This window comes from Durio zibethinus, chromosome 5, assembly GCF_047325235.1.
Source record: "Durio zibethinus cultivar Kanyao isolate XHJ-2024 chromosome 5, ASM4732523v1, whole genome shotgun sequence".
In the NCBI taxonomy this organism is placed as follows: Eukaryota; Viridiplantae; Streptophyta; class Magnoliopsida; order Malvales; family Malvaceae; genus Durio; species Durio zibethinus.
In genome coordinates, this window is record NC_143166.1 from 3,553,105 (window position 1) to 3,575,257 (window position 22,153).

Consider the following 22,153-nt stretch of genomic DNA (forward strand, 5'->3'; position numbering starts at 1 on the left):
TTTGGCCCCCGTTGTGCACAACAACAGTAGTCTTTGAAGTTTGAAACAATAGTCAAAATTTTATTAATCTCAAGACAAACAATTCCAACGTTGGTTTGATTTTGGTCAGAGTTCAGAAATGAGCATGGCCTAACTAGATTCTATTCCTAAGTGCGATGTTGATCAGATTGAAATAAAATTCTTAAATTATAATAATTTGAATGATTCAGGCCATCCATCCTCTATGTCCTATATTTCTAGCCAAGTAGCTATATCCAACTGGCAAATCAAAATCCAGCAAAAGAGCGTGCAAGATACTAGCTAATGACAACACCGATGTTATTGACAATTCAAACCAAACTTTTCCATTTACAACACCAAGGTTATGGGCAATTCATAAGAACTTTTCAAACAATGGACGCAAGCTAAACGGCTAAACCCAATAGAGTTCCACAACAAGATTCCGGGCCTATCGACATAAATATGATCATCCATCACAACCAATCAACAACAGAACGAGCACCTTTCAAACAAAAATTTGGAAATTAAGGCACCAACAATGTTCATTTTTATTGCAAAGCGAAAAGACGGAATAACAGCTTCAATTCATTCCTGGAAAACATTCCAGGTCTTTCTCACTTGAATGAGAAATAGGGTGAAAACATAACCAACATTCTACCATGGCCATCCATGATGGCCTAATTTAAGTCCTTATTTCAAAAGTAAATTTAACACAAGAAATAAATATCATCAAGGATTGAGAATTATTTAATTAATGGGAAGAAATTTTGAGATTGAGGGATTTATTAATCCATGCCTTCCAATTCCCAGTTCCCTTCCTAGTAGTTGCTTCATTCGACCTTCCGTCATCTTCCATTTTCTCAGACCTTGGCTTCTTGCACAACATGAAATTCCGAGCCCCTTGTGATCCAATTGTCTCCCATAGACTCAGTGCTGCAATAAAAATACCAAACACCAAAATCATAAATAACCAAACACATTTTCCCAAACAAAAAAAAATTTGTTCCGTATTTTGAAGGACAAAGCTTCGAATTTTATGACAAAAATCCTAATAAATAAATCCTTGGAAAATTTTATTCTTAAGATTGAAGTGGAAACTGACATGGGCAATGATTCCAGAGGATTTCAATAAACTTACCATCTGATCCAGCACTGGGGCAATAAAGGAGGAAATCATTAAGATCAGATCCGAGAACAGGGAGCCGACCTTCACGAGCATAGGATTTCAAAGCAGTATCAATGACATCAGCAACATGCTGTTCCTCGTTAACAACAAAACGGATCGGCCCTGCACTTCCCAAAACGTTGATGCTAATCAAGAGCCTGTTGCCCTTGGGACCCTGGTGTTTCTTCTGCTTGTAAAGAAGCATTCTTTCAACTTTATCAAAATCCCAAAAAATCAAACCAACAAAAAGAAATGAATATTTCACCAAAAACCGAGATAACAACGGGTTTATTTTGTTTTTTGGATTTTAACAAAAGAACGAAATCTGGGTTATTGGCGGAGGCTATAAAGATTTCTGGGCTTGTTCACGGGTCAAGGCCGAGGCAGCGGTAGTACCAGCCTTCTTTGCAAGAGCCAAAGGCGAAAGAAGAGGGTGCAGAAACAGGGAGGATAGTGCTCGCCCTTGATTTGTAAAGGGAGAGCATCAAATTACTACAACTCCGAATTGTTTCCACCATTCACAATAACACTAAAAGATCAAAGTTTTGAATCCAAAAAGAACAAAAAAGTTCTGGGTATCGCAGTTTTCGACAAAAAGAGAGGAATTTTTGCTGTTAGAAGAAGGGCGAGGGGCGCTTGAGCGTTTATGAAGGTATTTAAATGAGAAAAAGGAGAGAGGTAAGGAAAGGGATGGGGTTTCTGGTTAAGAGAGATATTAGGGGGTCGGCTGTGATTTTAAAACAACAAAAACAAAAAGGTTTACTGTGTGCAACTAAAGTCGATTATTATTGTTTTTTGCTTCGTTTGTTAGTTTTCCAGTTTATATAAAAGTTGTTGTTTCCGTGTTGATAAAGGATTAGGGGGCTGGGAATTCACGCCGACCTTCCCTCAGAATCGAATACCCCCAATGACGTTTCACCCAGACAACCACCAATGGCCCAAAATCTCCCCATCTCTCTCCCTCTGGGAAAAAGACCCCCGTTTTGCCTTTCAGGTCTTTTTCACTTTTACAATTTTTTTAAACCGGGCCGGTTTATTTTAATTTTTCTTCTCAAATTTTCTGTTATTAAGACCAAGTGACCATCTACAACAACAATAACAACAATATTATAAATTATATTTTACTTTGAAATTATATTTATAATCAAATATTATATTAATAATTTTATATAATTAATTATTTTATCATTAAATAAATAATTAATAAAATATAATTTAATTAAACAATTAAATTTACACACAATAAAACTTGAATCTAAAACATTAAAATTTTAAATCTTTCTCTTTATTATTAAATCAAAACTTCATTGGTTTACACATTTTATTGATCTCAGTCCATTTTCATTTTCTTTTAGAAAATAGAATCCTTCATTTTCAAGTTTGTAAATTAAAATCTCAATTTTTAAACCACTTTTATAGCAAATTTTTTTTCAATTTACCTTTAACTTTTAGTTTTTTATTTTTTTTCAATTAATTTTTTATTTATTTAATTCATCTTAGAAAAGTATTACGCATTTAAATTTTTTTTAATTTATAATTTTTAAAAATTTAATCAATATACATACCATTTAAACACAAAAGAAAATTGAGTGAGATCTTCGTTTCCTTAAAATTAAAAACAATATCATTGACCTTAAAATGTACTTCATGAATCCTTAAAACGTTAAGTATTCCAATTATCTCACCCAATACCCTTTTCCAGGGAATTAGGGAATGTGACCAAATGCAAAAGATCAAAAGGTACATAAACAAAGGAAGATATGTGCTTTGCAGTTGCATTTATTTCCAACATATCAAAGCCATTCATTTATGGAAATTGGATTAGCAGAAGGAAAGCTAATTAATCAACATTAGAATCAAATTTATAAAATCTTGTAATTTTCTCAATTACTTGCCTATTTTTTCTTATTAATCTATCAATTTTAAATACTTTATTTCTATTATTCTACCAGGATCCGAAAGGATAATTTTTTTTCCTATTTTCTTTTTTATTTTTTTGGATCTACCAAAATTATGCTTTTTTGTTTAAATATTTAATACTCTTACTTTTTTATATTTCACAATAGTTATAACTTTTTTTTTTATTTTTTGGTTTTAAAACTTTATTTTATAAAAGAAATTAAAATTTTACAAAAGACACCAAAATCATATTTTTAATTAAATTCTGTGAAAGTCAAATTAGTTAGAACAATAAAAATGTACAAAGGGTATAAACAATCTTATTTATTCCGTAGCCTTCACTTATCCATTATTAAAAAAAGGAAAGAAATAAATGAATTCTTTTGAGTATTTGAATTAATCACATATTTTTTATTCAAAGAATTGATTGAAATCTTCTTTTCCTCGAAATTTAAAAAAAAAAAAAAAAACGCTGACCTTAATTATTTAATTAGCCCTTTCAAATTGATGTTTATTTTTGTTGAGATTTATCTTGAATCTTATAATTTCACATCGAAAGTTATAAGAGTTTTGAGTTTATCTTATATCATATATTAGAAGTTTAATAAAAGTATAAAGAATTTCACCATTATAAATAAGATGTTTTGGCTTTAGATTAGTAGTTTTAGATAGTTAGACACCAAGAGAATAGCTAGATGAGTAGGCTACTAAAAATGTGTAATTAAGTTTTGGGTTAAGTTTTGAGTAAAAAATTTTTTGAGACTTTTCTCATTCTAAAGGTCTCACAATTATAAAGATTTATTTGTTAGTGGATTAGGTTTGAGTAGATCATTTTGAGTTAGGCTGAAACAAATATATTTATGTGTTTTTATTCTTGATTTGAGCTTGCTATTTTGTGTGTGAGTGTTATGTGTGTATTTTAATTTCCTAACAAATGGTATCAGAGTTGAAAGTTCGATATGTGAAAAAAGCTAATGGTTTGAGACATGGGAAGGAGCAAACCTAAAGGAGTTCAATTAAGAGAAGATTTTAAGTTCAAATTTTAAGGATTGAGGATCGATTTACGTGAAGCATGAAAATACACAAGAGAAAATGATTGTGAGACTTTCATTGTAAGTGAAGCTTAGCATGTCTAACATGAAGATAAATGATTTGATAGAATTTAAGTCAAGGTGAAGATTGTTAGGAATAATGACTCAAATCCCATAATAGATTTATTTGGGATTGACCGGATATTGCTTGATGAATAAGAAAACTTACAAAAGAATAATTATAAGAGAAATAAGATTTTTAATAGGTAAGTTTGACTTGCAAGAGAAAAATTCTAAGAGAAAATAAATTTTTAATAGGTAAATTTGACTTGTAGGAGAAAAATTTTAAGAGAAAAAAGATTTTTAATAGGTAAGCTTTTATAGTTATAAATAAGTAAAATCTCTATAGAGTTAGGCATAAGAAAAATATATAAGAGAGTTTTAAGATTTTATAGGATAAATACTCCATATGAGTACTGAAGCTTTATGTTTTATAGGTGTGTATGTTTATTTGTGAGTGGACTAAAGGAAACTAAGAGGGTCCATATAGATGTGATGTGTGAGTGCATATGAGTATGTGTTTAGTTGTGTTGAAAATGTGCATATGGATATGCGTTTAGTTGTGTTGAAAATGTGCATATGAATATGTGTTTGTTTAAGTTGAAAAAACTTCATAGGACTAGAGGATATTGAGAGGGTCTATGGGTATTGATTATTAAGTGGTTGATACATCTTGATGTATGTTTGTAATTTTTTACAACTAGTGAATCTTATTTCTCATTCGTAAATGTAAGTCAGCTAGACCGAATCACGTTAAATTGTTATCTCTTATATGTTTGATTGATTATTTGATTTCACTTCCACTGAAGTGATTGGATTTAATGCTTTTTGCCTAACAAGTGGTATCATAGCGAGGTTTAAGATTTAAGATTCGTGGGCCTAAGAGATCATGAAGTAGTATTTCAATATATCTGAAGAAGGTATGTCTAGTATATCTACGCTTAAGTTTAAGATTTCGTTATTTGATGAAAAGTATAATTTTGTGTTATGACAAAGTAAAATTTAAGATCTGTTAGTATAACAAGAGTTAGATCAGCCATTAAAAAGTAGTAAGCCTGAAAAAATATCTGACGATAATTGAAATAGAATTCAGAAGAAAGTTGTTAGTACTATTAGATTGGCACTAGCCTCTGAGGTAAAATATAGTGTGTTGACTAAGAGTATTCTGAAGAGTTTGTGGGATAAGCTTGAGGGTATTTATGTGTCGAAGTCATTAACTAATAGATTATATTTGAAGATGAATCTATATTCTCTGAAGATAAAAGAATATACGAGTTTTATAATCACCTGAATGAGTTTAATAGATTGATTTATCAATTGTTGGTTATTTTTGTTGATGAATTAAAAGATAAAGAGAAGGCTTTAATTTTACTGTCATCTTTGCCCAAGTTTTATAAGTATTTAGTTCAAACTTTATTGGTGGGTAGATCTACTTTAAAGTTGAATGATGTGACTGCCTTGTTGCATGAGAATGAAAGGTTTATGGGAGTACAAAACTCATCACCTAAGGGGAATGCACTAGCTGTAGAAGGTTTTGATCGAGGGAGAACTCAAAAGAGGATTGATGGATCAAGAGGAGATTCTAGTCAAGAGATACAGATTACAATGACATAGAATGTTATTATTATGATGAAAAAAGATATATCTAAGTACCCTGCAAGAAGTTGATAAGAGATATGGCTGCTTTCAAAATGGTGAATGATGAGAAAAAATTGGATGAAAAAAAGAGTGATACTGTTGATGTTGTGCCTGATGATGATGATGTCGTTTTGACGACTTGTGTGGATGAGACTCAGATTTTGAAATGTGATAAAAGTTAGAGTTTTAGATTCAACTGCCATAGTTTATGTTTGCAATGATAAGAGTTACCTTGTGGAGTTAGATGAGAATGAAAAGTATGGGGATACTGTGGTTGCTAACAATGAAAATGTGCAGATTCAAGGCATTAAAAGTGTTCATCTTATATCTCATAATGGTATTGTTAGGACACTTTGACATATAAGATATGTGCTGAGTTATAGTTACAATTTAATTGCTTTGGGTGAGTTAGCTTCTTACGGGTACGCATATTATAGTAGTAATGATTCATTGAAAGTGTATAAGAATGGTAATGTGATTCTATAAGGGAATGGGGTCAAAAATCACTTGTACATGTTTGATGGAGGCTCAGTTGCTGAGATCCCCATGATTAAAGAAAAGAAAAAAGATAAGTGTGTTAACTTTGCAGATACTGTTAAAGTGTTTAAAGATTTAAGTCAATGAAGGATTTGTTGAGATTTGTCTTGAATTTCATAATCCCACATCAAAAGTTATAAGAGTTTTAAGTTTGTCTTGTATCTCACATCGGGAGTTTAATAAAGACATAAGGGATTTCACCCTTATAAATAAGATGTTTTGGCTTTAGTTTGGTAATCTTAGATAGTTAGATACCAAGAGAATAGCTAGGTGAATAGGCTATTAAAAGAGTATAATTAAGTTTTTGGTTAAGTTTTGAGTAAGAAATTTTTAGAGACTTTTTCATTCTAAAAGTTTTACAGTTATAAAAATTTATTTGTTAGTAGATTAGGTTTGAAGTATGTCATTTTGAGTTAAGTTAAAACAAAAATATTTATGTATTCTTATTTTTTATTTGAACTTACTGTATTTGCATCTTAGTACTATATTTGCGTGTTAATTTCCTAACAATTTTTTATACAAATAAAATATAATGTTTGTTTGTTTGTATGGTTGGTCTACTAGCTATATGTAAACGTGTCGACATCATAAACTAATATTTATATTAAGTTTAATATTATGAATGATTTTTAAATTATAATAAAATATTAAATATATGTTTAATTTTTAAAAACGTTAATAGAATATTTGAATTATAATTTATTAATTAATATAGTATTCAATTCAATGTAATTAATTTTAAATAATAATATATGATGGATAAATTTTTTTAAGTATTATATTAATTAATAAATTTATAATTTAGATATTATATTAAAATTTTTTAAAATTAAAATATCATATTAAATATTTAATTATAATTTAAAAGCAGTTTGTGATATTATCTTACGTATTATAGTCTAAAACGCAGCGATAATTGGGCAATGGGCATTGCCTGGAAAACGAAAATGTGTTGCCATCCCGTGAAAGATCTTCAAATATTGCACTGATGGCTGATCAGAATACCAAAAAGAATTATTCCTTATTCTTGTTTGTGGTAATTCCACTACAGAAACTTACAAAAACCAGAAGTGCGAAGGTGACTGGCTTATCAATTTCACCCTTCCATTACATTAAAACGTACTTCCACGTCATGTTGTCACAAGTAAGATGTGGTTTCAATTATATCTTCAACCTAGGGAGTCTCATCTCTTTCCTTTGCTGAAGATTTTAAGTAACCTATTGTCTTCACAATGGAGACAGCTTGCAAACAATGCATAGGGGAGTCAAGCTTTCATCTGTCATTTTTTGGTATTCAATTCTTCACGCCGAAGCAGAGGCAACATGTGTGATCACTCGAAACAGATGCTAAACATCTTGAGCATATATATATATATATATATATATATATATATATATATATATTCAAACATCAGACCATAATTTTTTTATTTCAGAACTAAGTTAAGAGAACTGAAAAAACAAATTATGCTGTTATAAGTAAAATGAAACTGCTCCATTGGTTTGTTTGTAATTTACTCCCATTTCCCCCCTAGTATCTATCACATTGTTGAGAGGAAGTGGGGATAACTTCTGATGATGATCACACAATCTTTAAAACAAAACAAGGGGAGACCGAAGGCAGCGGTGAACCACCTATCCTTTTGAAATTTTGATGCTCTTGACTTTGCTTTATGGTATTTCTGTCTTGTCCCTCTTCATGTATTTAAATTGTCTGAGCCAAGACACGTTGCATTTAGATTTGAGGTCCAGTCTAAAGATTGTGGAAAACATTCCTCATTCCTCAGCTGGGGTTACGGACAAAGCATTTGCATGTCAAATTTATATTATTACATGATTCTTTCTAAATTCTAGTTTCTGGCATTATTTTAATCTCATTAAGTGACGAAGTTAAAGAAAGCTTTTATTTTTCAATTTGTTTTGTTTGGTTCAAATAGCTTTGTTTTTTTGCAATGGAGGATACCTTGGGACTTCTCAGAATCATTGTCCGAAGAGGCATCAATCTTGCTGTTCGTGATACCGTTAGCAGTGATCCTTATGTTGTCATCACCATGGGTCAACAGGTCACTTATTACCTACATTTTTTTAATCTCTCTGCCTCTCTTTTTTAACCTAACTTTGTTTCATGATGATTGATGCTGAATTCTTTTCTTTCCACTGGTCTGCCTGGGAAATTATGTTTAGTTATTTGGTTTAATTTGAAATGAAATTCTTGCTAAGTATCATCCTGTTGAAGAAAGTTAATATAGAGATAGCCGAGGATGTCTCTCACAGGGTTTAATGATTTTCAGCTATATTTTTGCTCCATGAAAATAACTTAGGTTCAGGGATTAAAGAAAGGAACTGAAATTTTGTGCTTTTTTTGGAAACAAAATTCTGCAAAGATAAGGACTTTGCCATGAACAGAATCTACAATTCCTTTAATTGCAGATTTAATTGTAGATTCAAGTTTAAAACCTGTTAACTTTTCCTTTCTTTTTAGTTTTGCCAGTTGATTGGAAATTACTCAAATAGTTTGCCTCTTGTATGGGTTCACTTTAGCACAATGGGTTGATTTCCTTCAGTACTTTTTTTTAATATGTTTCTTTGTTCCCAATTATGGTTTGATTCAGTACAGCATGATAAGATTCAAGAATATATCCATGAGGAACTTGTAGGAGTCCAATCTCCGATCGAGTGGATCCTCTGGAATGGACTTAAAGAACCTAGTATATACGTTTATGACATTTGTCTTCAGGACCATGGAGTGGTTTGAAACATGTCTCTAGGTTTACAAACTTCGTTTAGGTGTAAATATAACTTGATTGGCATGAGAATTTTCATGTGCATTTCTAGACAGCTGAATTTTGACCATTGATGTCAACTATACCAAATTCATAAATTGAAGTTCTGTGGTTGTTAATGTGTCGATTTCTCTAACATTATGTAGCATAAATTTCTGCAGAAATTGAAGACGCATGTGGTGAAAAAAAACTGCAATCCCGAGTGGAATGATGGACTGATTCTTTCAATCAAAGATCCTAATGTTCCAATCAATTTAGTAAGTAATATCCAATATTTATTGCATATATTTTCAGTTTGTTATGAATGGTAAAGGCCGAATGCTGAATTTTATTTAGTACTAGAGTCTGCCTAGAGGAACATAAATCATAATCATGGATAATTTCTGGTGGTGCCTTTTGGAATGCCAAAGATTCAGTCGGGAGGATAGTTTGAAGCAGAAATAATATATAGTGGACTTTCTCCTAATTCCATTCAATTTGCTTTGTTTCTTTTTTTTTTGCAGGCAGTGTATGACAAAGACATGTTTACTTTAGATGATCAAATGGGCGATGCAGAGATCGACATTAAACCATATATAGCAGCGTTGAAGTTGGGGAAGAGCTTGCGTAATCTCCCTAATGGCTGTGCACTCAAAAGAATACAGCCAGGCAGGACAAATTGCCTTGCAGATGAGAGCAGCATTGTTTGGAATAATGGCAAGATCACCCAAGACATGCATCTCAAACTGAGAAATGTTGAGTGTGGGGAAGTGTTAATCCAAATGGAGTGGATCGAAGCTCCTGGATGTAAGGGTTTGGAATGTGAAGGTATGGCTCAATTATATTCTCTTTACTTTGTAATTTTACGTATAGGTCTCACGTGTTCTGTGCTGGAAATGTGTATAAACAGAAACCGAACTGTAATCTTGTTTCAACTCCTATTTAATGATGAACTATAAGTCAGTTAACCAGCTGGAGTTACTTTGTAATTTCTATTACCAAGATAGATGCGGCATGTTGATCTGCAAGCATTTGCAGTATGACCTGAACTGACTTCCCTGTTTGTAATTTGTTCTACCTAGTCAAGGAAGCACCATGGACGAGTAAACCTTGGAACCTGGCTGAGAGACACCATTGATTTCTAGATGAGTTGAAGAGATTGGATTTGCAGCAATTGATTTTGCTTGACGTCACTGCTAACCCGATGGTCACTTGGAAAGTATGATACCGGCCTGCATCCTCCATTCTACATTCTCTTTCATTCAAATTCTAATAGATAGACAGTTGAAAATTTTAAACTATCACCAAAGAGTTGTAGATGCTTTATATATTTTACACAGTAATTGAACTTGAATGTAATCTTAAAGAGCAACCCTTCACATGATGGGTTGCAATATATTTGTGAAAATTTCTTATATGTAAATAAAGGAATATATTTTGCCAGATATTTAGTCTTTGCACATCTTTGATTCTTTTCTACAATATTAATTCATTTGCGTAGCACCCTGCTATTGTACTGTTGCTTTCTTGCGGGTAATAGTCAACATGTGCAGATGGAGGTCGAGAAATATGGTTGCACTAATGATCAGCATGTGTTGATGGTAGTTGTAGCATTTGCCCGTACCAAGAGCGAGCTTATATCGATGGTGGTCGAAATTGTGCCAAATGCCAGCATGTGCGATGATCAAGAGAAATATCAATTGCACATCATGCAAAACAAGATCATAAAGTAGTAACGCTTTCAACAAAATAAAACAAGGAAAAAAAAAGTCGAGCCATTTGGAAGTTTTTGTTTACAGATTTTTTTTTGTCCCTGGATAGCTACTGCATTCTATTGTAGGGTTATAGTTTATTGGGTTAATCTTATCTTTCCCAGCTTCCTCGGTCCAAAATTCATCTTTCCAGGATTTTCCAAACAAACCAAGAGCGCCAACCTGAACAGGAATTCATTGCTTCGACTTCAACATCCTCAGTACCCTTGCGAGGAAATGCTCGAAAAGCAGGTTTCTCATCATCACCAGCAAAAATTGCATTCCAAAAGGCTCTTAGATTTTCATTTTCATCACGACCAAGTTTTATGCATTAAATCTTCTAGCACTACTGTGAAGTATAATGAAGTGGTCGTTGACGAAGAGATAGACAATATCAGGAGACTCCAAAACGGGTCCGACGTTCGAGAGGTTGCAATGGAAGGTGAAAAGCGTCGAACCGTGGACCTTAACCTTACCCTCCGGCCGTGGACAATTGCCGAGAGTTTAGAGAGTGGTTCATCAAGGCATTGGAACAAGAACGAGGACATCCAGTGGAAGATGTTACAGTATCACTTGGCAAAGACCCTCGATTATTAGGAGCATCTTTGAATGTAGCCGTATTTGCAGGTAAGTGCTGCTTGCTTCGTATTTGACATGGGCCTTGTTTGGTAGTATAAATTTAGGGACATTCTATACATTGTTAATGAATAGTAAGTTAACACCTTATAAACAAATTTAAACGTTTTAAAATCCGTCTTAATAAATATTTATTAATTTTAATTAAAAAATATTGAGTCAAATTTATAATATTTAGTTAATAATGTTTTTTTCATATTTCTCTATTTTTTTTATAGTCTTTGTTGGAGAGAACTCGACAGAGGTGTAAGGGTTTGGGCTGTTATTGTGGTTAATGAAAGCCGAACTGTGGTGGTTAGAGACCTCGATTGGCGATTACGAATGACATGGTTCACAGTGGTGAAATTTTGAGGGTTTACATTTTCAAATCAAAGTCAAACTATCATTCTCCTTATTTCTAATTGCAATTGTGACTTACCTTAATTGTCAAAGTTAATTTTTTTTCAGATATAAGCATATAGAAAATTAGGTTTCCATGAAAAATACAGGAAAAATATAAACATTGGCTTGATTTTCGGGCAACCGAATTGTGGGTCACTAAGGAAATAATGCAGCCAATTGATTATGCATACATTCACCCACAAGACTACAGTGACTACAATAAACAACTATAATTCATGTGCTAGGGAATTTGAGAATTAATAGAATATCATTTCCATCCAGTTTACCTGGACACATTTAGGGTTTTATAGCTGTGATTCCTTAAGTTGCATAAGAAAATAGAATTTTTTTGGAGCCAAACAATTAAAATTAATATCTGTTTATTAAGGAGAGCTTTAAAACTTTTAAATTTGCTTAACAGTGAAATGTAAATTTATTATATATTAATAGTATATAGAATTTATATATTATTAATACATTAAATATAAATATTTAAAATTTTTATTATGAATTTTAGTTAGTTTGATATTCATTAATTTATTTAGTATTTTTATTATTGACTTCTGTATTTTAAATTTTGTTTAGTTATAATTAGCACATTTTTATTGTACATGTAATTTTATTGAAAAAAACCCAACTAGCATATGTTACAAGAATATTTTGAGGGTGTAATTCTCAACAATGGAATTAGAAAATAAAAGGATAATAATAACATTAATAGGTCACAATCACCTTAATAAATTAGAATTGATTCATTTTCAAAATTGTCAATGATATTTTAGTAATATTTTGGTAATATTTTGATTGATTTGATATTAATTTAGAGAATATTATATATTGATTTAGTTGATTATAAGAATTGATTTAGTCATTATTTCCATTGATTGTATTTTTTTATTTTATAACATTATTAATTTAGAGAATATTAGATATTGATTTAGTTGATTATAATAATTGATTTAGTTATTATTTCTATTGACTGTATGTTTTATTTTGTAACATTTTACCTCTGTATAAATAAGCTCCAAGCTTCATTATAATATATGTCATTATAATAAAGTTTTCATCATTTTTTCCTTTTTTATGGTATCAGAGTGATTTCATAATTCATTCCGAAGGTGAATCACCTTGGAATAATCAATATTTACTTATTTTCATCCTTTGTTTATTCTTCTTTCTAAACTTCATTTTTTACTTTCACATTTCAATTTTTTGGGTTTCTCTTCCCTTTTTCAAAATTTATCTTTAATATCAATACTCATAACTTTCCAAATCTTCATTTTTTTTCAAGAGCTTAATGGCAAGTATTCAACAAGAAAATATACAACCAATTTCCATTATCCTTGATAAAAATAACTACAATAAGTGGGTTACGGCTATGCCTAGTTATATAAAGGGAATGAAATTATGGCTTATTGTTATCGGAGAATGCAAAGTACCAAAAAGAAAAGAAGAAGAATCTGGTGATAAATTTGTAAATTGGTTAGAGTAATGGGAAAGTAAGAATCATTGAATTTTGACATGGTTCACCAATGCTACTATTTCTTTTATCAATGTACATTTTGGATGATTTGAACTTGCTAAATATGCTTGAGATTTTCTTGTCACATAGTACAACTTTACTACCCTTGCTCATCAATATCATATTTTGATAATTTTATCTCATCTTCGTCAAGAACTAGGTCAATCGTTTGATTATTTTCATTCTAAAATGCAACATTTATGGGACATGCTTGAAAATTTTAAGCCAAAATTCAAAGATGAAAGCAATGTTGGTAATTTTATTAGTTATCGAAATCAAATTCGTGTTATTCAATTTCTAATGGCATTTTAAAATGAATTTGAAAATACTAGGTCTTTACTTGTGCACCAACATTCTTTACCAATTATGTATAATGCTTTTATAGAATTGATATCTGAAGAAACTTGATTGGATATGAGTTGAACTCATAGTATTGATACTATTGTTGTTATTGCTCCTAAAAAAAATACTAGTTTTACTTTTCACAAGTCTTGTTCACAATATGGGAGGACTAATAATCCCGTTAAAAAATGTAAAGCTAAATATCATTATAACGATAGTCTAATTTATGATCCTCGCACTAACAAGATTGCTGCAGTAACAACCACTGAACTAAATAATTGAGTCTTCTTCTGAGGCCATTACAATCTCCACCACTGATCTTCAAACTTTTATTCAATCAAGTATTATCTCGATTTCATGTTCTTGCCATGTCTGCTGCCATATTAGGTAATATTTCATTGTTTGATATTGCCCGTGAAAATCATATGACTGCTGACCTTTATTTGTTCAAAAGCAAGATACCTATACCTAATGGTCTAATTATTAAAATAACAAATAGATCTGTTTTAAAAGCTAGCCACATTGGTAAATTGAAACCTTAAAACTATGTATATTTAACACTTACCTTATTCCTAATCTTACCTTACATTTGCTTTCTATTTCCAACTTTGTAACCTTGGTTTTGATTTGGATTTTTCACAAGATATGGTTTTATTATGTAGGATCCTCAAACAGGTCAAAAAGTTAGGATAGAGTGTAAGGTTGGAATACTCTTTACGCTTGAAACTTTGAAAATCCACAATATTTGCTTACTGTTACTATAATCAACTCTTCAATTTCTTTAAATTTATGGCATTATAGGCTAAGACATGCATCTATTTCTCAAATAAAGTCACTTGCTTCCATTGGTGTCTTAGGTAATGTTTCTCATAATATTTTTGATTGTTTATCTTGTCAACTTGAAAAGCAAAGTGTTTTACCTTTTAATAAAAGTGATTCTATCTCATCTGCTCCTTTTGATTTAATCTATTCTGATATTTAGGGTCTAGCTTCCATATCAACCTTAGGAGGTTCACATTACTTTGTTATATTTATTGATGATTTCTATCATTATACTTAGATATATTTATTCAAACAAAGAACTGAACTTTTATCCATTTTTGTGAATTCAATAACATGATACAAACTTAATTTTTTAGAAAAATAAAAATTTTTAGGTCTAAAAATGCTGTTGAATATATAAAAATTGAGTTTCGTAACTTGTTAAAGAATGATGGGACTTTTTCACATGGGTCTTGCCCATATACTTTATAAAAAAATGGTTGAACAAAAAGAAAATATCATCATATTCTTGACACAATTCGTGCCCTTCTCATTTTCTCTTCCCTTCCTAAACATTTTTGGGGTAAAACTATTCTCATTGTTGTTTACACTATTAATTGTATTTTCACACCAATATTAGGCACATGATCTTCTTATGAGTATTTATACAATAAGGTACCTAATTATTATTCTCTCAAAATTTTTGGATGTACTTGCTTTGTTTTACTTTTTACTCACAAAAAGGATTAAACTTGAACTTAGAGCTAGATTGTGTTATTCTTTAGGTTATGGTATAAAACACAAAAGGTATGGTGTTATGATCCAGTGTTTAAACATCTTTGCATCTCAAATGTATCCTCATTACATTCACCATATTCTTCTCCGTGTATTTTTACAGATTCATTTTTTGATTTTTCTTCCAATGAAGAGATTATTCTAGATACTTTTGACTCATACAGTGATCCATCTTCTTTTATTACTACTATGTCTGATTTGATTAAGACTCTTATTAATATAGTTGTCCCTTCCTCATACATACCGTCTTCAATTCATCGTTCCACCCAAGTAAGGGAATCTAACACTTAACTTCATGATTTTTACTATTATTATATAGCCACGTTACAAGAACCCCACAACTTTCAAAAATTATCTCTAATCCTATGTGGCACAAGTAATGGCAAAAGAACTTTAGGCTCTTGAGAAAACTCATACTTGAGATATTGTTGAACGACCTTTTGATAAGTCAATGATTGATTGTAAGTAGGTCTACAAGATCAAAACTAGATTTGATAGGTCAATGAAATATTACAAAGCTCATCTTATTACTTAAGAATTTATACAAAAATATGACATTGATTTTGAAGAGACTTTTGCCCTAGTTGCATGTCTCATATCTATTTGTTCACTATTAGCTATTGGTGCAACTAGAAAATGACCAACCTTTCAAATGGATATTAAAAATATTTTTTTAAATGGTGATCTTACCAATAAAGTCTATATGAACCCACCTCCTGGTTCATCTATAACTTTTAACATGGTCTATTTTCTTCGATGTGTTCTATATGGTCTTAAGCAAGCTTTAGAGCTTGGTTTTCAAAGTTGAGTACCACTATTGCACAACTTAATTTTATATCTAGTAATCATGATTCTACCTTTTTTACTTGAACTACTGAAAATGGTACTATTTTTCTCTTACTTTATGTAGATGACATGATCATTACGGGTAATGATGCCAATGGTATTCAAGATTTGAAGACTTATCTTCATATTAAGTTTGAGATGAAAGATCCTTTGAGTTATTTTTTAGGCCTTGGAGTCACCAGTGATTCTACTGATTTATATTTGTCTCAAACAAAGTATGCTTTCGATCTTATTGCTCGAACAGGTTTAACTGATAGAAAAATTACATCATCACTACTTGAATAGAATTTTAAACTTTTTCCTTTTGATGGTACACCACTTTTAGACCCTTTTTTTGTATCAAACTCTGATGGGTAGTCTCATTTACTTGATAGTTATTCATCCAGACATTGCCTATGCTATTCATTTGGTTAGTCAATTTTTGTTTGCTCCTCGATTTACTCATTTTGCTATAATTTTTCGAATCCTATGATATGTCAAGGGTACTATGTTTTATGGTTTCCATTTTTTCTCTAGTTCCTCTTTGGACTTGCATTGTTATTATGATGTTGATTGTGTAAAAGATCCTACTGATTGTCGTTCTATCATAGGCTATTGTTTTTTTCTTGATAAAGTAAAAAATAAACAGTGGTATCTCACTCTAGTACTGAAGTAGAGTATAAAACTCTTGTAGATGTCACATCAGAACTTTTATGGTTACGATGGCTACTTCAGGGTATGGATGTTTTTCATCCCTTCAATACTCCTATATTTTGTGATAATCAAAGTATCACATGAGCATACTAAATATATTGAAATTGACTGTCACTTCATTTGTTACCATTTGCTTACTCAAACTCTTCAACTTGTTCCTATTACCAATGCTAGTCAAAAAATAAATATCTTTACCGAATCACATTTACCTGGTCAATTTCTTGTCTAAGTTTTCAAACTCAAGTTAGCTTCTATACTACCATCTTTAGTTTGCGATGGGTGTCAATAATATTCTTATAATATTCTAGGAACATTTTAAATTGATTTGATATTAATTTAAAAAATATTAGATATTGATTTAGTTGATTATAGGAATCGATTTAATCATTATTTTTATTAATTGTTTTTTTTATTTTATAATGTTTTACCTTTGTATAAATAGATTTTAAGTCTCATTGTAATATACAAGTCATTAAAATAAAATTTTCATCATTTTTTCCTTTTTCAAGAATTATAAAAACAATTATTTTTCAAGAAAAATAACGACTATTTTAAAAGAAAAAATAAGTAAACTTTTACAATTTGATGAAAGTACAAATTGTATTTAAAAAAATTTTGCAACTATAAGAAGATCGACCGAGAATTCCAATGCCTTGCATATAGTCAATATTTTGTACTGCATTTACCTTTTTTTTATTCAAAATTTCTTATATTCATCTGTAGTAATTTTTTTGGTGTTGTTTAGTGAAAAAGATGAAAATAAAAATTTATTAATATAATAATTAAATTATAAAACAAGAAAGTGATTGTAAATTTTAATTAACAAAATTTTCATTTTTATTACCAAATAAGTCTAATATATATATATATATATAACCAAATAAGTCAAGTAAAGAAATTGATGGCTCTTGATTAGTCGTAATCGGTCGGGGAAATTATTTCAACATTTGGAGAAAATTATGCAAAACTTTGATTGAATTGTTGATTAGATTGGAAAATTATTAGAGGGGTGGTTGGGGTATAATAGTTAGTTTAGATAACAATGATCTTAGCATATTAATTAAGACGTCATGTCCCCCATTAGGAAATTAGTTGAGATGTCATGTTATATTAATTTACTCATTTTTAGATCTGGTTGATGTTTTAGTTAATTGGACATAAGACATTAAAAAAAAAGATGTGTCACTATTAATATAAACTATATTAATATTATATATAATAGAACTTTGCGTTTAAATGTGCATGAGCATATCCATGATTCGGATTAGGATATTCATGAAAATTTTTAAAAATGGGAAAATAAAAAATTTTGAGAAAACTCTTTTCAACACTTTTAAAATTTTCTTTTAAATACTTTTTTTATCAATAAAATCAATAAATTTATTAAATTTTTTTATATATATTATAAGTAAATACTTTTAAAAAAAAACTTAAATCATTCACTATAAACGTGTCCTTATATTATGAATTAATATTAAATTATGTTAGTGTGCTTTAATTTCATTAAATTTTACCAATGTAAAAGCAGGTTTGTTGATCTTAGGGACATAGGGCAGTTTTTATGAATTCAGTCCACTGTGGATGCTATTTTGCACAATTTGTTTTATTTTGTTGGTTTTGGGTTCCCACAAGGATCTCTATTCCAATCTAAGTTGCTGCTATTTTTCGTTGTCCAAAAAAGAAGGTGAAAATTTATCGAAACCGACTTAAATGGTTACCGGCTCTCTTTCACACGGACGAGCGCTGAATCTCACATCTAAATATACTATCTCCCTGAAAAACAACAACAGCACAAAAAGTACAAAGAAATTAGGAAACCATACACATTTATTTTATTTATATTTATATCAAGCAGATAGAACCACAAGATACATTCAATTAAAACATAAAACCAACAAACACAGAAAGCTCCACTCTTGACAGCATATCGATCCAAACAAACAAATATTCTTCAAGTTATAACACAAAGGCAAGCTGCAATTTTATTCTTTAGATTAATACTGCTTGTTGTAGTAGTAGCACACGACTAGAGATGGGATTTCATAATCGATTATTAATTCCCTTGGGTGAGGTGACTGTCGATGTCTTTGGAGATTTCGACTGCGAATTGGAGCGCATCCTCAGGATGAGCAATGCCTTCGTGCTGCTTTTCATATTCCATCGTCCAGTGCACTATACTTCCCTCACCCCCGCTCTTGGGTGAAGCTTGAATTGTTATTACATAGCTCTTGAAATCCTTCATCACATCTCCTTCAAGCACTCTGAAGGTGATGGAATTTTTCTCAGAGTCTATTGCTTCCACTACTTCTTTTAAGGTCTTAGCCTTTCCATCTATATATTATCCAAACAAACAAAAATTTTCATTAATTCAAAAAAAAAATCGATTTCGAATATCCTGAACACATAAACATAACGTAACAAAAGTTACTGGCTCGATCCTTCAGAAAACAAAACGTCCAAGCGTCTGAAAAGACCAATAAGTAAAAGAACTGGCTTTGTTTCAATTGAAATTTTATTATGATTGGTATACTCTAATATTGTTCACAAAAAGAAAAAGAAATGCAGATAATTAGATATAATGATAAAAGAAAAAGATATCAAGCAAAAAGCGTGAAAGATTTTCTTGGTTTGTAATGTTACCACGAACATAACTCCAGAAGATAACGGAACCGACAGTCCCCCAATCACCGTCATGTAAATCACATCCTTTTATCTTGTCATTGCAAGCATGTTGAGAATGGTGCGGTCTGTTGCAGAACATATCATGAAACTTATCGGGAGGAGCCTTGATCTCTACATCAATCTCAAGCCTACCAGTCAGAGCCATTGTTTCGCACCAAGATATCTCTTGATTATATCATGAATTAGCTTTCAAAGAGCAAGTGGTTTAGGTTTTAACACAATGCGTTTTACATTTGCATTGGCTGGTGCCCTTTTATAGGCTGGTGTCTATGTCAGGGAAGCAATCATACGTAAGGGGCATTCGAAATTGAGAGTAAAAAGAAGTTTATTAATAAAATGAAAATAGACTACACATCACATCAGCCACCCATCAGAAAAAAATATCGTAATAATGCGCACCCACATTCGTATAGTATAAGGTCTCTTTGAACTAACTGTACGATTAAAATAATAGAAGTAAAATTAATTATTATAATGATAACATTAAAATGAATGATAAGATATATATTTAAATATAAAATTAATGATGATGTTGAGGTAAATTATAATTAAAAAAATAATTAAAAATATTAAATTAAAAATTAGATGTAATATAAAATTTAAATTATTTAATATTAAAAAAATTAATAAATTATTTAAAAAGTTATTAAATTATTTTTATATTAAATAATAATTTTATTAATAAATAATTAAAATTTATTTATTAATTTATTATATAATAGTAAATTTTATTTTTATATTAAATTAGCAAAATTACTTTGTAATTTTTAAATAAAAATCAAAATAAAAAAGTTAACTGATTAACAAAATGTGAGTTAAATTATGTTTTTCCTGAAAAATAGAAATATTTGTTAGTGTTTGACTGATTGGTGCATATGTAAAAGTTTTTTTATAAAATAAAAATAAAAAGATAATAATTTTCATTTCTAATATTAAATATTTCATTATTAATGTCTCCAAAATAACACCAAGCATTGGAAGCTCTAAAATTAAATTTTTGATAGGCACAATGATATATATATATATATATATAATATTATATATGAAATAGGAGAAAGTTGCTTCACGTATTGTCACCTATCGTAGAGGCTTTAGAGATCATTTACTTGATCACTTTTATAAGGTTTTTGTTAGGATTTATCTTGAATCTTTTAATTTTATGTTAAAAGTTAAGTAAAGTTATAAGAGTTGAGAGTTTATCTTATATCACATATCAAAAATTTAATAAAGTTATAAAAGGTTTCACCCTTATAAATAAGATACTTTGATTTTATTTGGTATTCTCAGATAGTTAGACACTAAAAGAATAGCTAAGTGAGTAGATTATTAAAATGATATTATTGGGTTTTGGATTAAGTTTTGATTAAAGAGTTTTTTGTAACTTTTCTCATTCTAAAAATCTCACAGTTGTAATGATTTATTTGTTATAGATTAGGTTTAAAGTAGGTCATTTTGGGTTGAAACAAAACAAGAATAAAAACACAACAAATATATTTGTGTGTTCTTATTCTTATTTTGGGCTTGCTCTATTATTTATGTATGTCGGTGTTGCGTATGTATGTTGATTTCTCAATAAGTGGTATTAAAACGAGGTTCAAGGTTTAAGATGTTTGAAAAGAAAAGGCAGGACTGAGAGATCATGAAGTAAGTATTTCAAAATGTCTAAAAAAGATAGGTCTAGTATGCTTACACCCAAGTTTGAGATTACTTTATTTGATGGTAAGAGTAATTTTATGTTATGGTAAAATATGATTCAAAATTTGTTAGTACAACAAGGATTGAATGAGGTATTAGAGAGTAGTAAGCTTGATAAAATGTCTGACAGTAATAGAAATATAATTTAGAAGAAAGCTGCTAGTACTATTAAATTAGAACTAGTAGTATTTTAACTGAGAGTACTCCAAAAAATTTATAGGATAAGCTTGATGATATTTATGCTTTGAAGTTGTTGACTAACATATTATGTTTGAAGATGGATCTATATTTTTTGAAAATTAAAGAAGATACAAGTATTTACAATCACCTGAATGAGTTTAATAGGTTAGTTTCTCAATGATTGGTAATTTTTATTGATGAGTTAAAATATGAAGAGAAGGCTTTAATTTTATTATCATCTTTTCTCAAGTCTTATAGACCTTTAATTCAAACTTTGTTGATGGATAAGTCTATTTTGAAGTTAAATGATATGACTGTCTTATTATGTGAAAATGAAAGATTTATAGGAACATAAAACTCATCACCTGGAAAGAGTGCGCTAGTTGTAGAAGATTCTAATCGAATGAAGACTCAAAAGAGGGTTAATGGATTAAAAGAGAGATTCAAGTCAAGAGACAAAGATTATAGTGACATAGAATGTTATTATTGTAGTGAAAATTGACATATCCAAATGCATTTAAAAAAGCTAAGAAGGGATATAACTGCTTTCAAAAGGATAAATGATGAGAAAAATTAGATGAAGGAAATACGATATTACTGCCATTGTGTCCGATGATGATGAAGTCATTTTAACAACTTATGTGACTGAGTCTCAGACTTTGAAAAGTGATTAAGGTTGCATTTTAGATTCAATTACTGCAGTCCATGTCTGTAATGATAAGAGTTATTTTGTGGAGTTGGAAGAGAATGAGAAGTATAAGGATATTGTGGTTGCC

General features: G+C 30.1%; 3 protein-coding genes across 5 annotated transcripts; 1 reads left to right on the forward strand and 2 right to left on the reverse strand.

Annotated features, from left to right (window-relative positions):
• Positions 1–524: 524 nt before the first annotated feature.
• On the reverse strand, positions 525–2,174 carry LOC111282547 (uncharacterized protein At4g22758-like). Its single transcript, XM_022870663.2, has 2 exons — positions 1,139–2,174; positions 525–933 (listed from the first exon to the last, which is right to left on the reverse strand). The coding sequence occupies exons 1-2, from the start codon at positions 1,368–1,370 to the stop codon at positions 752–754; spliced, it is 414 nt and encodes a 137-aa protein (XP_022726398.2). The 5' UTR covers positions 1,371–2,174; the 3' UTR covers positions 525–751.
• Positions 2,175–7,753: 5,579 nt separating this feature from the next.
• On the forward strand, positions 7,754–10,555 carry LOC111281499 (protein C2-DOMAIN ABA-RELATED 7-like). 3 transcript variants are annotated; one of them, XM_089760626.1, is made up of 5 exons: positions 7,754–8,006; positions 8,268–8,393; positions 9,275–9,370; positions 9,617–9,920; positions 10,175–10,555. In XM_089760626.1, the coding sequence occupies exons 1-5, from the start codon at positions 8,004–8,006 to the stop codon at positions 10,228–10,230; spliced, it is 585 nt and encodes a 194-aa protein (XP_089616752.1). In that variant the 5' UTR covers positions 7,754–8,003; the 3' UTR covers positions 10,231–10,555. The 3 variants fall into 3 exon arrangements, with proteins under 3 accessions (XP_089616752.1, XP_089616754.1, XP_089616753.1); XM_089760628.1 differs by having other exon boundaries at positions 8,289–8,393; XM_089760627.1 differs by lacking the exon at positions 7,754–8,006 and having other exon boundaries at positions 8,029–8,393.
• Positions 10,556–18,629: 8,074 nt separating this feature from the next.
• LOC111282670 (MLP-like protein 31) lies at positions 18,630–19,731 on the reverse strand. The gene is made up of 2 exons (XM_022870866.2): positions 19,461–19,731; positions 18,630–19,151 (listed from the first exon to the last, which is right to left on the reverse strand). The coding sequence occupies exons 1-2, from the start codon at positions 19,645–19,647 to the stop codon at positions 18,874–18,876; spliced, it is 465 nt and encodes a 154-aa protein (XP_022726601.2). The 5' UTR covers positions 19,648–19,731; the 3' UTR covers positions 18,630–18,873.
• Between the last annotated feature and the right edge of the window lie 2,422 nt (positions 19,732–22,153).